Source organism: Melozone crissalis, unplaced genomic scaffold (genome assembly GCF_028551555.1).
Source record: "Melozone crissalis strain CALT ecotype California unplaced genomic scaffold, PUWL_Pcris_2 ptg000045l_1, whole genome shotgun sequence".
Lineage (NCBI taxonomy): Eukaryota > Metazoa > Chordata > Aves > Passeriformes > Passerellidae > Melozone > Melozone crissalis.
This window is the reverse complement of record NW_026535823.1, coordinates 11,410,262-11,425,000: the sequence shown is the minus strand read 5'-3', so window position 1 is coordinate 11,425,000 and position 14,739 is coordinate 11,410,262. Positions and strand designations below refer to the sequence as shown.

At 43.8% G+C, this 14,739-nt stretch overlaps 1 protein-coding gene across 1 annotated transcript in view; it reads right to left on the bottom strand.

The window, feature by feature from the left end:
- Positions 1 to 14,232, bottom strand: part of NEK7 (NIMA related kinase 7) — a 66,993-nt gene extending 52,761 nt beyond the window's left edge. Inside the window, exons 1-2 of the mRNA XM_054285994.1 lie at positions 14,150 to 14,232; positions 3,275 to 3,359 (exon numbers count right to left, since the gene is read on the bottom strand). Coding sequence (XP_054141969.1) covers positions 3,275 to 3,331 — 57 coding nt within the window. The 5' untranslated portion in view covers positions 3,332 to 3,359; positions 14,150 to 14,232. The remainder of the gene's footprint in view (positions 1 to 3,274; positions 3,360 to 14,149) is intronic.
- Between the last annotated feature and the right edge of the window lie 507 nt (positions 14,233 to 14,739).

Genomic DNA, 14,739 nt, shown 5'->3' with positions numbered 1-14,739 from the left:
TTTTCAAATTTATTTTTTTATACTTCTGGCCAAACAATGTATTAAAACTGCAAGGACGTTTTTCTTTTTCCTGTCTGAACAGACTCCTGTAAATTTCAGATCTCGGCCATACATTCAGTTGTAATCCTGCACAGAGATGAAATGTGGGGAGAGGAAAGAAGCTTAAACATTCCTACTAGAGGAAAGACAAACATCATAATATACTAATTAATTAATCATGGCATTAAGAGTTCATTTATACAGAAAGGAAACAGAGACAATCTCAACAGAAACCATCATACTCCTTTTCAGACTTGCTTCAGTCTCAGAAAACAGCTGATAGACAATTTAGCAGAGGACTGCCAGGGAAGGAAAGCATCCACAGGAAGGCTACACAGTTAACTTCTAAAAATATACCAGACAGTGGCTGTCACTGTAACCAGAGCTCTCAAGAGATCTTCCACTTCACTCTTGCTCCAAAACTTTCTATTTGCACTCAGTTCCTATTAACTTTGAGATTTACATTTTCAAAAGCATTTCACGCCCCATAACATATCAATGAATTTCAGTACTGACCTAGACAGGCACAAAAAAGCCTGTTTCTCACATCTGTTAAGACAACACTGAAGAAGCCAACTACGACTTTATTGACCAAAATATCCCAGTGTACATATTGGTGAGCCCGGGACACAGCACACATCAGTTTTTCCAGTGAGCAAGACTTCACAGGAGGTCCTTGTTCTCTCTCACTGCAACCTCCCCGGTATTGCCAGCGCATTATATCCAGTCAAAAATTCATCTGGATTGTTAAAATAAAACTCAAAATCAACTTGGTAATTTCTTTTTAATTACTTACAGATTCAGTTCAAAAGCAAAACCAAACAAACAGTTGGACTGAAACAATTTAGAGATTCCAACAAGCAGTTAAGAGTGGAGTCAGACAGGTTTTTCCTAATTGGACTTTTTTCTTGAAGAAATCACACCACACATTTCTAAAAATGTTAAGCCAGGTTCCTTCAGTGAGGATTCCTAAGCTATAAAACTAAGCTCACTCCAGTTGAGAGAGAACACTAAGGAGACTAACAGCCAGCTCCAAGATGAGAAACAGCAGCAGAAAAATTATTTTCTTGGAGACGTTACCAGTGAAATCCCAAAGGAAACTACTTTATTCAATGCATGTAATGCTGCAATAAAGTTTTTTTAGATTCCCAATTTATCCAGAAAACCAGCTGAAAATATGGCTGCAAAGCCTTGCAGAAGATTCCCTTAGATTTTCACCCTGCTACTCAATACTAACATCCCAAGGTTACCAATCCAAAACTTAATGGGAGATACCACCCTAAAGACTCTGAATCATTGCTTTTACATACACACAGGAAAAAGATTTACACAACACCATGGAAAAACTTCCATGACAAGTTCAACTGATTGGCCAGTTATCACCAAAAAGCAAGTCAGACATCTTGAGAAAAAGCAATTGAATGAAACAAAATGTTTCACTACTTGAGTCCATTGTGTGTACACTGAATGCACGGGGCTCTGAGTCCTCATTTTGAAGGGAATACAGGCAACCAAGGAAACAGAGCAGAATAGCAATGCTGAGCAGAGATATGCTTCCATATAAGAAGAGACTTAATATGCCACTGTTCTTCAGCTTTGGGAATGCCAAAACAAACAAAAAACTACACCTGAAACAAAAAACAAACAAACAAACCCCAAGAAGTAAGGCATGTATATGTTGCCTTCAGTTTATGGTTTTTCAGGGCTAGTAAGAGATTAATGCTTTTCTCTATTTAGATGCTAAAATGCTCCCATTCTAATCTCACAAAAGTTCTGGAATTTAAAATTCTACTGCCTTAGACTGCTAATCCACATTTTTCTATCTTCCTCCATAACCTTTTTAGAATGTGGAAGCAGTCTGGGAGTACTATCTGCACTCCCAAAACATCCTTGTGATGTAAGGGAGTAGAGTGTTTTAACTTATAGATAACAAACGCTGATGGAGCTTTCAGGCACTTCATTCCAAATAGCAACTGAGTTTCTGATAGCACTGACTGTGGCTGGAGGACTGCAGCCTGCAGTGCACCTCGGCAATCAACAGTGGGTTCAGTTCAGTATTGATCAACACCATCTTTAATGATCTGGATAATGGGGCCAAGTGTCATCTCAGAAAGTTTGCTGATGACACAAACTGGGAGGACTGGATGGACCAGAGGGTCATGATGTCATCCCAGGGGCTCCTGACAGGCTGCACTAAAGGGCTGCCAGGAGCCTCACACAATTCACCACAGAGAAGCGGGAAGCTCTGCACATGGGTGGCAATAACCCCAAAATGCAGCAGGAACACTGGGCACTGACCTGCTGGAAAGCAGCCCCACAGGCCAGCCCTGGGGTCCCACTGGACACCAACAAAAAAAGGGGCCAGCAAAGCACTCCATGGTGGACAGGGATGTCCTGGGCTGCTTTTGGAGAGTGGTGCCAGGAGGAGGAGGAGGGAGATCCTTCCCCTCTGCTCAGCACTGACAGGAGCACACCTGGAGTGCTGCATCCAGCTCTGGGCCACCCCTACACAGACATACTGGAGAAAGCAACCAGAGCTCAGCAGCACAGATCACAGGGGGAAAGGCTGACAGCACTGGCAACATTCAGCCTACAGAAGAGAAGATTCAGGGGGAATTTCATCAGTGGGCTCAAATTCCTGAAAAACACATGTTAAAATACAGAGTCAGGCTTCCCTCAGCAGTGCCCTGTGACAGGACAAGAGGTGATGGGCACAGGCTGAAACACTGAACGTTTCATCTGAACATCAGGAAAGATTTTTTTCACTGTGAGGGTGACAGCAAAAGGGAGGTGGTCCAGGGAGGTTGTGGATTGAAACCTGATGCCTGGTTTCAACCATTACATTTCTGTCAATGTAATGACAGAAATTCATACAGTTTTACTGTCAGGAGCTGTAAGAAGATGTAGGTAAAGCCAATAGTCTGAAATAAATAGGGTATACAGTTTTGAAGCATAGAGTTTAACAACTCAAGATTTCTTAAGGAAACAACTGTATTCCTCTTTGCTTCCTCCTCACCCTACAACTTCAACTTCCCAAAGTCAGTGAAACAGCAGGAGGCAAAAAGTAAAACCAACTGTTTTCTATGCACTACTGGACTGATATAGAATTCATTTCAAGATCATGAGAATACATTCTATCTGTTCACAGTTTCATTGTCACCATGAGAAACAATGTTATCCCTATTATCCCTATTTAAGAAATTAGTTACAATTAAAAAACCCCAGATATATGTACCTGTGGCTGAAATGGTGGAGCAGTAGGCCCCTGCATTCCTTGTGATTGTTCATCCATTCTATCAAGCAGCAATGTCTCTTATGTCCTGAAAAGAAAAATACAGTCATTACACTGTAATTCAGCCAGTATTTATGATTAATGAACATCAGCAGAAGAACAAAGGAATTAATCTTCTCAATTGTATGCTTGAGTTTAGGAACATTTAACTAGCTCTGCACTGTTTGGGGAAGGAGATTTTCTTATGCTTAGCTGTTCTAGGAAATTTAAAAAATCACTATAGGCACCTGAATTTATCATTAATAATGTGAATTAAAACTATTTGCACCAGAGAAATGACTCTGCCTGATAAAAGCTGCATCATCCCATTACTCTTCAGGGGCACCAACCACATGTTTAACTCTGTAGATGTCTGACCTACAGGAGCAGGGCAAAGAGCAGATCAGCAGCAGAGTTACAACTGCAGCACACATACTGCACTGCATTGATTTATCTGTAGGTTTTAGGGAGTATGCAAGAGTAGTTCCATCCAAACAGAAAAAAAGCTAAACATGTACACAGTACATTCTGACAAGCTAGTTAAGAGGCCTTTGGAATACTGTGAACTTCTCATTTCCCATCAGTAAGATGGGAGGAAAGATGCCTGCCACATTCCCAACATAGACACACAAGGCTTTGACCAGTAATAAGAGCTGCAAAATGCACTGAACCACTAGCAGTAAAAACAGGAGAGACAAAAATGCAAATGCTTATAAGACTTTTTTTTTCCCCTCAACTAAGTGCATCCTTTCTTAGGCACCCCTGAGGGGGAGCAGGCGCAGCAGCCAGTGCTACTGACGCCTACAAGGGCAAGCCCTGTGCAGATGAAGACAACACAAAAGTTCACTGCAGCTTCAAAGCCAAACAACGAAATAAGTTTTCATACAAGTAAGAGGCAAGGCCTGAACAACTTTTTCATCACACAAAGATGAAGTATCCCTGCCTATTACCTGGTCAAACCTGCCAAGGCCTTCAGAGGAACAAGAATAATGTGTCTGACAAGGATATTATCCTTGCTTTTTAATTTATTGTTTTCTTATTCCCTGCTCCCAATTCTGAATGTTCTACAGACAGACACAGAAAATGTTTTCTGACACCATTAAATGTTTAACATGAGGAAATTTCCTGTAATACATTTATTCTGCTAAACCTATGTTCTTCCACATACAAAGCTATTTACACTCCACACAGATTCCTACAGCTGTTAAACACATGCAAATCTTCCCAGTAATCCCTCTAGATTATTCAAAGGGTTAGAAATAACTCTCAACAGAAAACCATAGAAAAGCTTCTCAAAGGCAATTCCAAAATATTCAAGAAACTAATGAATGGCTTGTGCTCGCTGCACTGCTGCCACTCTTACAGTATTGTTGTGGTAAGATCACCAACAAACAAAAGAGGCCCCAGGCAGCTCTGCAGTTTCTCGTGAGCTGCCCTTGTGTAGTAAGCAGTGGACAGCATACACAAACAAATCATTAGTGATCTGCTCTCCCTGGCCCATTGAAAGCAGTCACCCACATGCCATCCCAGCTCCATCAGCAATTCCTGAAACCAAACCACAGCCACACTCAGAGCAACCAAAGGTCTCCTTAGACTTTGCCTTCCCATCCATCATACATCCACACAAAGCACACAGCTTGGGGCTTCCTGCTGTTCTGTATTACCTGTAATTGATTCAAAGATAAAGGGGATACCTGTTTAAAATTGAAATGCAATTAGAAGACACATCTATTTCTGTCCACAGTGACCACCTTCTGCAAATCCATCAATCCATCACACTGATAAAGGTTCACAGAAATGAAGCAACAGGTGAGGCAAGTCAATAACAGCATCCCCAAAACATCCAAATGCAACTCATGTTTTTCAATACTCTTATACCAATCACACAGGAGGGAAAGGACTCCTTGCCTTCACCATATCCTTTGCCAAAAAAAAAAGGAACTTTCTTAATCATTTGTCTTGCAAACATGATGTTCACCATTTTGATGATGAAGATCATTTGGATTTGGACAACCGGCACAGAACATGGATCACAGGAACACAGGCGTATACACTAAATTTTATACTCTGGTTATGGCTGCTAACACTTTACAATTATAGTTAATACTTCTGATTAATTACTAATATTTTAAATCTTTGACTTTTCAGCTCATCAAAACAGTAGCTGGCACCTACACATAAAGGATGCAGAATGAAGTTCCTGGTGATACAGACAATAAGACCAACTTTTCATTTGAAATCACAAGGGCACAGCAACTCCTCTTACTCCACAAAGCAGAAAAGGAGCCCTCACCTGTAGGTCAGACCATCAAACCCCAAGTGCCTGAAATGGGAGTAACACCTTTTCCTTCCTTCACAAACAGGCCTGGCTGTCCTCATTCACTTCCCCAGTGGCCACCTGTCAGAGCTCTGGCTCTCTGCCCACACATCCGAAGATCACACAGACATAAAGCAGCCCAAGAGGCAGAGCTCACTCCCTCACCCAAGCTCCCATCCCACAGGCAGCACTCAGCTTTCCAGGTGCTTTCCAACCAGAGGAGAGGCAGGACTGACTACCCACAGCTGTCAGGGCAAGCAGAGCAGAGGAGCCACTCCTCAACAGGAGCCAGAGGTCATCACTTCCATTTCACTCAAATGTATCCTAAAATAATATTAAAAAAAAAAAAAAAAAACTAGGAAAAACTTGAAATTCTTGTGACTTAAGTCTAGCAACTATGTCTTTAAAAACGTGATCAGACTATTCCAGGAGAAAAAGATTAAATGCACTGCTTAATCACACGAAACATGCTTTTTAAGAACTAGTTTCATAGCTCCAAGTCCATAAAGCATTCACACTGAATTCACATGGTATCTGGGCAAAAATGTTATTGCTTTAACAGATGGCAGTTCTTCAACAACAAAAAAACACGTTTTCCTGTAGAAAACATCATTAATAGTCTCAATATACATGGTTTCCATTAGCTACTTGCTATGCACTTGTTTGTCAATTTTGCATCTTAAGTGAGAACATACAGTAATCAATGTCAAAGCAGAAACAGCTATACTTTAGGAAAAGAGCATATACTTAAATGAATGCTCAGAATGTTACAGTTCTGCTGAGAATCTGAGAAGCTCAGTCTTCTTTTTTTTTCTGCAAAATATAGCTGTAACTACTGCACATAATTGCTAACACAGAGTTACACTGGTTCAGGATGTACTGATCAGGGACACAGTCAATTTGGCTGTTCTCAAAGAATGGAATGTACTCTGTTTACTTCTGGATTACACCACCAATTAAGGCAGATATTTTCAGGTTTTACTATAACCATTATTTTAGTTAAGTTAGAGACAAGGCTTTTCAGGAACAACTATTTTTTGTAAATAATTTTCTTGTAAATTTTGTGTAACATTAGATTCTTCAATCTAACATGGATCTAAAATGAAAAATTTTAGATCAACAAACTTCTCATCTATCTTTACTGAATTTAAAGATAAGGATCAGCCTCAGCTGAGATGTGGGGGGGAACACAACAACATATATCAATTCTATGTTTCCATGTAAGAACACAAGCTAAAGAAATATTCCCATTTGCTTGTATCACATCTTGTCTCAGCTACCCAAAAGCACGATTTAAACATAGGTAGAACATTCAAACAGTGCCCCTGGTTGAACCTAAAAAAAGCAGTGCTGTGGAAACACGGGTTTAGATTTCCAAGTGCCTTCCTGAGCAGCTGCCACCCAATTCCTGTGCCCACCGCAGCAGTGCTAATCCAGCAGGGTGTGCCAGGGAGCCCAGGCGTGCCAGCCCTGCTCTCTGTCACCTGCAGTGACACTGACACAGCCACAGACCTGGCAGGGGAGACAAACTTCACACCCAGCAGTAACAGCGTGGCACTTCAGGGTAAAAAGCAGCCACAGAACTGCTTTGTAAGGCAGACTGTCTTAAGTCATTCTCTACCTCTTAAAGGCAAAAACTTGGCCACTGGAGAGAGCCTGCTTGGTGGTCAAGCCCACACTTTGTCAGGTCATCAACATTGATCAACACTCTTCAGCGCCCACTCAATGCTGGCAACTCAGGGGCAGGCTGCAGTTTATAATGCTTATATTTACATATATTTTTATAGGTATGCATTAATAATGCAAAATGCATTTAAGCTGACACCCACTTGAAGTCAGTCTGCCAAGACTAACTGACAAGGGACAAGGCAGACTCGGTACTGACCAAGTTCACCATTATCACAATAAAATGTCACATATCCCTACTAGTATACATACATATATATAAACATATATATATCTTAATATGCATATATGTGCACACATCTGTACACAGATTATGTACCTATACCTGTGTATGTACATAGAATATTTCATTTTTACCACTGTCAGCTAATAGTAAATACTTGCTTCACATGGTCCAAAAAAACCCAAAATATCTTCTAAAATGTGCAAAAAACACATAGCATTTGTCAAATTCTCTGCAGAAGCATCCACATCGGAGAGAAGCTGTATATGCAACTTTAATGTACTGAAAGTGATTCAGTTTGGATCCATATACATCTATATTCAAGAAGGATTAGTTTTAATTTTAGAAGCAGTTTCTAAAACTCAGATCGATACTCCCTACAGGATGCCAAGTCCCCTCTGTAGGGACAGCCTTGAATCTGAACAATTCAAATTCCCAGCACCTGTTAATCTTCAGGTAGATATTAACTACCTAATTGAAAATACTGCATTTTTCAGCAAATTTATATCCAAATTCCCTTCTCATGGGCAGTCCAGTCAAAGCACTCAAAAAACACATGGACAGTTAATCTGGGTAAAAGTTAGTTTTAGCAAGAGCAGGAGCAGCCATACACAAATAACCCTTTTGGAAGAAAGTAAGGGAATACACTAAGAGTTTGTACACAATTTTCTCATCCATTTGGCCCAACTTACCAGGCTTATTTTCACTCCAACCCTGAAAACACACACGCCATTCACTGTCATTCCCCAGCTACTAAGAGTTTGCTCTGTCAGTGTTGTCTGATTAGAAGATGAAAGTCAAAGCTCTCCTGCTTCACAAGTCTGCTTCCATTCCTCTTCATTTGCACAATTTAAAAAGTTAGTTTGTTTACTTCTCCCTCTCCATTTCAGTTGTGTCACTCAAGTAAATTGCTTATCATGCAAGGTGCTCCCAAAGGGTTATACATGCACTGACTTGCACCTTACTGAACTGCTTGTTTGTTACTTCTCATGAGCTGAATAAGAAACAGGAACTGAAACTGCTTGAGCAGCAAGCTTCTACATTCTTCATTTAGTTTCTATTCGCCTGAAAGAAATTTGATAACCCATTTCTTCATACTCAATAGCCAATTATAAAGGGCATAGGTAGATGATAATGTCACAGTGAGAAGTACTGCAGGGAACAATGCACTGTGTTTAACCATGAAGCCATCTAGAATCAAAGCCTCAGCCCACACCACAGCAGGCTGTGCTCCTGCATCTCTAAGCAAGCAGCTCTAAGGGTGAACAGATGATGTGATGCTGCCCCTTCCCTGCCTTCAGCCATGTCTCCCAAACCCTCTTCCTTCCAGTGGGGCTGCTGCGGCTACCCAGACTCCTGGTAAGCAAAGTGAAACTCGCTGAAAACTACCCTTGACAAAGTGACTTTTTTCCAGTTCAGTTCCCAGAATGGTACCATTGCAGAGACAAGGACAGGACTGTGATGGCAAAAGACAGAGAGGAAGATACAGGACTGCTCTAGCCCCAGCTAACTTGGATCAGCTGAATCTACTGCCAAATTACATCTGTAACATGAAATTACACAAGTCAGTCTAACAGCTCAGTGACACCAAAGATCTTTCTCTCACTTTCTCTGCCCCACAATCCCACATTGCCACTGTGAACTCTCTGGCCCCGTTGTCAAGCTGATCCAACTCCCTGGTGCAGCTGGGCCTCTGCTCTGCAAGCAGAGAGCAGAACAGCACGTGGGGCACTCTGCTGAGCACCAGGGGAAGTTCAGGGATGGGAGATGTAGGAAAGGGACTGCAGAAGAAACAGAACATCTTCCCTCTGGCAACAGTGTGCTAATAAGTTAGCTCACCACATTTTACTGTGCTTTGTCCTCGGTAGGGAGGTGAACAAGCACTTCAAAAAGCTGCAACAGCAAGGCAAGGACCACAACAGAGAGAAAGCAATTCACAGAGAGAAGGAAATTCACTCAACACCAAGCCAAGTGTTTTGTCAACAAAATGCTGTATAGGAAAGTAGAACTAGGAAACAAAATAAACAGAAGGAACATAAGTAAGAATAACAAGTTAAACTGGAAAAAGGAAAAGAAACTGAAAGGAGAAAAAAAAATCCCCAAAACTAAGATGTTCAGATAAAGGAAGCTAAAACATGATTTAGAAACTCTTACAGGTACAAAACTTCACAGCTCTCACACACAAGAGAGGGAGCCTTAATAAGGGCACAACTTTAAACACACCTATAAAAGCAAATTATTCATAAAGAGATGCTGAAGAGATTTTACTAAAAGTGTAAACAGCTGATCTTCACACAAGAGTTAAAAACACAAGACAAATAAAGAGTGAAAGCACTGTCAGATAAACCCACTATGGCTAAGCACACGGAAAATACATCCCAATTAGAAGACTGGGTGGACACAAACATGCAACAACTCTGGCTGACAATGTCCATGTTGCTACAGGTGGAGTAGAACACATTTAACAATAAATTCCACACACTCCTCAAAAAACTCTCATTATCTTAGAAAGCAGTGCAAGACATCCTACTGCAGGCATTAGATGCACGTTCTCAAGCTGAAAAATTTATCTGTAAAATCTAGTTTAAAATCTGCTACCCTAAAGATGAGAAAATGAATGAAGCATTATAAAGAATCAGAAAAGAAACACCATCCAGGTTTAACAGGCTTCCTGTGAACCTCTGAGCAGCATTACCCTTGACTCCTGAAAGCAGTGAGCGGTCCAGGATCCCTGGGTCCAGAAGCAAGGCAGGCAGCAGCCAGCACACTCACTTCAGAGACAAGCCAACACTCCAGTCTGCAGCTGCTTCTACATTTCACATCAAAGCACCACTGTGTAAAAGCTGCAGGATCCACGTGTGGCTGTGGAGCACCCTCAATGACCAGCAGTACATGGGACACTGTCTGCAGGCTGCTCCTCAGGTCCTGCAGGTCTCTGCAAAGCTCACACACAGCCCACATACCCAACACACAGTTCTGAATCTCAGTCAGGGCAAGGACTGGAAGTTCACTGCTGCAAAGACAACTCCTTTTTTGGATTTGCTCTCAGATGAGGACAAAAAGAGTACAGAAGAAGGGCCTCTACAGGGCAGGAGGCTATGTGTTTTTCCACCACAAGTTTTTTACTTATTTTTAGAAGTAACTTTTAGTTCACCTGTTATACTTTCACCTTCCTGCAATCAAGGAATCAGTAATTTTTTAAGATCTGTTCTCTAACTATAAAAAATTGATATTAACTGAGAAAGAGGGGTTCATCAATACTTCACAGCACCTAATTCAAATATCTCCCAAAGGCTTCAGCAACAATCTAATCTACAAGCTCTACATGAACTTTTATGACATTGTAAAATAATTCATCTGGTCCAACATAAACACAGCTATTAAATAAGACAGCAATAACTTTGGTATAAATCATTCCAAGCAGCTTGAAGAGGCTTGAATGCAGACTCCCAAATGCCACATGATGCAAACAGTCTATTTACTTTGTCACTATAATCCAATAGAAAAGTCACTAATATCACGAGATTAACCATATGCAATCAGGTTTTAGCATGATTGTTCACAGTATTTTCTTACAAATTCCTCTTTTTAATGTGTTGTTTAAAATTTTATAACAAATTCCCTTGCATAAATAAGTGCTATATGCTCAACAGGTTACAATGGTACTTGAAAAACTGCACATTTTTTAGCTACAAAAATCACAACTGAATCACAGATTTGTTTTACATGCCTGAGACAAATGCACAAGAGTCTGTTCACCAAAAAAGCAACTCATTTTCATAGCATTGCTTCTCTGCAGCTTTTTAAACTAATGTGACAGGAAGAATCACTTTAATACTTATTAGGGAAACAAAAAGTGGGATTATGTACTTCAGTCTAGGGTTTTGCTCCTTCCCATGTGGCTAGGGAAGTGAAATGGTGATAAATACAGCAAATCAGTGCTCTAAAGCCTGTCCATATCAGCCCGTATCACCACTTTGGTATTTTGGTCAGTTATTTTCATCTCATTTGCAAAGCACATGGAATGCAGATAAACTGAACAAATTCTCTGGAAATTAGTCAGTTAACTCCCAAAACTATCCATAGTATTAACCGTCACAGGATAATCTCATCATCTCCTAAATCCTAAATCAGAAGGGATTTTCAGATAAACACCAAATCACCAAAAAAATCCCTTGGAGGTAGAGAAGAAGCTAGTGCAGTTGGACTTTTCCTAGGGGATTTTCCAATGTAAGGTGAACCAAGCATCCAGCACAGATGTTCGGAACAATGTCAAACTTCAGAAGGCAGCAAGGCACTGATAGTGATAAGCTGAATTTAGCATCAGTATAAAGGCAGAGAGTATTGCACTAAGTTTATTACACATGGGTAATTTAAGAATTTATGAACAAACTGCCTCAGCAAATGTCTCTGTGCACAAATACACAGGACTATGTTTTGTGCAACTGAGCTTATAGAGGGGTTTATATGGCTCTGTCTTACAATGCAGCAGATACCCCAGATCACAGTAAAATGAGCAACTGACTTCCTGCCTGACTCTATTTTTCATCTGACTTTCTAATTTGTTCACAGGCCTTCCAATGAACTCTAAAAGGTTTGATTTTTTTCCTTCTTTTGAAACAAACTCCCATGGTGAGGATGGGAATCTACTAATCTAATTTGTGTAGACCCTGGAAGATGCTGTGATAAGTGCATAAAAAAAAGATTTTTAGTTGAATAAAATTCCTTTATCTCAATTTTTTTTTACTGCAATGATTAACTAGTATGCAGAATAAAAGATATCTATGATAAAGACAGTATCTCCATCCTTACAGTGAACAACTTCTAAGTGTGCTCTGACAAGCCATCTACCCAAACATCAGGTATTTCTGAATATAGTATCTTAATATTTTGAAATTAAAGAACAAGTGCTCTCAGTATTATTCTTAGTATCAAAACATTTAAAAATAACAAACATGGTTTTAAGTTCTTACTTGAAAGCTGCCAGACTTGCTTGTAAGTTTCCCTCTTTCCACCACAGTTTTCCTTCCTCTGCCTAAGTTTTCCATAGGCCATGAACTAATGACTGTTTTCCACTGCATTTCATTTCTCTCAAGACAGTGCAAGTCTGTAGTTTAAACAGACATTTCTACAGCACTGCAACACTTGAGTTCTCTCCTAAACTGCCTAGGAAAAAAAAAAAAAACAACCTTTTAAATCTCATTCTTCCTGATCTAGTCAATCTGTGAATCTAACTGTCCAATCTAATAATCCAAACTGTGTATCTTATGCAATTTCTGCATCTCAGGCTTGTCATACAACTTTATACAGGAAATATATCCAGTACATTCCACAAAATTACTGCACACATGTGACCTTTCCTGAGAAGTGATGCCACTATTGCAATCCGAAAAAATACCTCTATCACTTGAAAAGGCGACAAAAGTTACCATTCAGTTGGTGCAAGGAGGGAAAAAAAACATTTAGAAAGCTTTTCTCTAATATCAAGAACTAAATATTTGTGTGATTAATGAAGAACACACGTCCCCTCACCATATTTTATTAGAAGTACGGTGATTATCTTAAGTTGTTTATCAGTACCCTCAAAAAACGCCCCTCAAAAAATGCAGAGCAAACCAAAGCATACGGCACTCCAAGAACTGCGTTCTGAACCCTACAACCACGCAGGATCAGCTCACACGAACACTGAAAGGAACGCGGGGCCGGTACCGGGATAGCCGAGCCGGGATGCTCAGTAAGCCGAAGGAGGGGACGCTCACTCCCATATGGAGAATGCCTCACTTCCAGCGTGTCCCACCAGGCCGCAGCTCTCCCCAGGCCCGCGGGCAAACCCCGCACCCGGCCGGGCAGCCCCGGTGTCCTCCCGGGACAGAGGCCGCCGGGCCCGCCGGGACGGGGCTGCCCCCCCTCACAGCCGGTGACAGCGCTGTTGTCACCGCTGCCATGTGGCACCCCCAGGCTGGGCTGTCCCGGGAGCATCTGCCCGACACCCAGCCCCAAGCGAGAGGAGGGCACGGGAGCCTGGAGGAAACAGGGGGAAAGTGACGAGGGACACCAAAGAAAGCAGCTCCGCCTGCGGCAGGCACGCAAGGAGCCCGGCGCGGCAGAGGCACGAGGACCGGCCGGGCCGCAGGCAGGCTGGGGCCACAGGCAGGCTGAGGCCAGAGGTGGCGAGGCCGCCGGGCAGGGTCCCCGGCCGCCCGCTCTTTCAGCGTAGGCGGCGCGGCAGCCGCCACCGGGCGAGACGCCACCGGAGCGCTCAGGGCGCCGCTTGCCCGGCCGGCACACGGCGGCTCGGCGCCCCTGCAGCCGCGGGGCAGGTGCCGAGGCCCCGGACGCGGCGCAGCCCGCTGCCGTCCCGCCCCAGCGCCGCGCACAAACTTTCTCGCTCCGGCCCCGCGCCGCTCCCTCCCCGTGCGGCGGGCGGAGCGGCAGCCGCCGCGGCCAATGGCGCCGTGCGCCGCAGCCCCGCGGCCAATGAACGGCGGCGGGAGGCGGGACCACCGGCAAACCCCGAGGCTGGTGGAGCGCCCCGACAGAGCCGGCTCGGTCGCCCGGACCCCCGGGACCCCCCGGCTCCGGAAATCCCCGAACCCGCCGCCGCCCCGCTCACCGAGCAGCCTGGCTCCGCCTGCTCCTGGCGCGGGAAACCGAGACCGGCCCCCGCTCCTCCCCGGCGCCTCGAGCCCGGGGCCGCGCCGGCGCTGGCAGCGGGCGCCTAGCGGGGCTCCTGACGGGCGGCGCAGACACCGGCGGCAACCCCGACCTGCTCTCCACCCCCCGCCGCTCCTGCCAGGCCCGTAAACATCCCGGCATCCCCGAGGATGGGGCGGGGCGGCCTCCCGGCCCCGCCTCGCTCCGCTGCCCCCGCCCGGCCTGGTTGCGGTCGGTGCCGGCGGGCCCGGTCCGGCTGTGCCCGGGCAGCTCCTCTGGAAATGACCGGGGCTGTATGTGCGGTGAGACGGGGAGTGCTCATCGCAACGTGTTCGTGCCGTGGGGCACGGCGGGGCCCGGGCACTGCGGTTCCGCAGCGGGCACGGGAAGCGCTCCCGGAGCAGGAGCGGGAGGAGCGCCGGCTCCGGCCTCTGGGGCAGGGACTGGCCCTTCTGCTCCGAGCAGCACTGCTCTGAGGCTTGGGCCTTGCCAGATTTAAAAATATGTCAGACTTGCTCATTTTGTATTTGAGTTGTGATAGTCAATCTG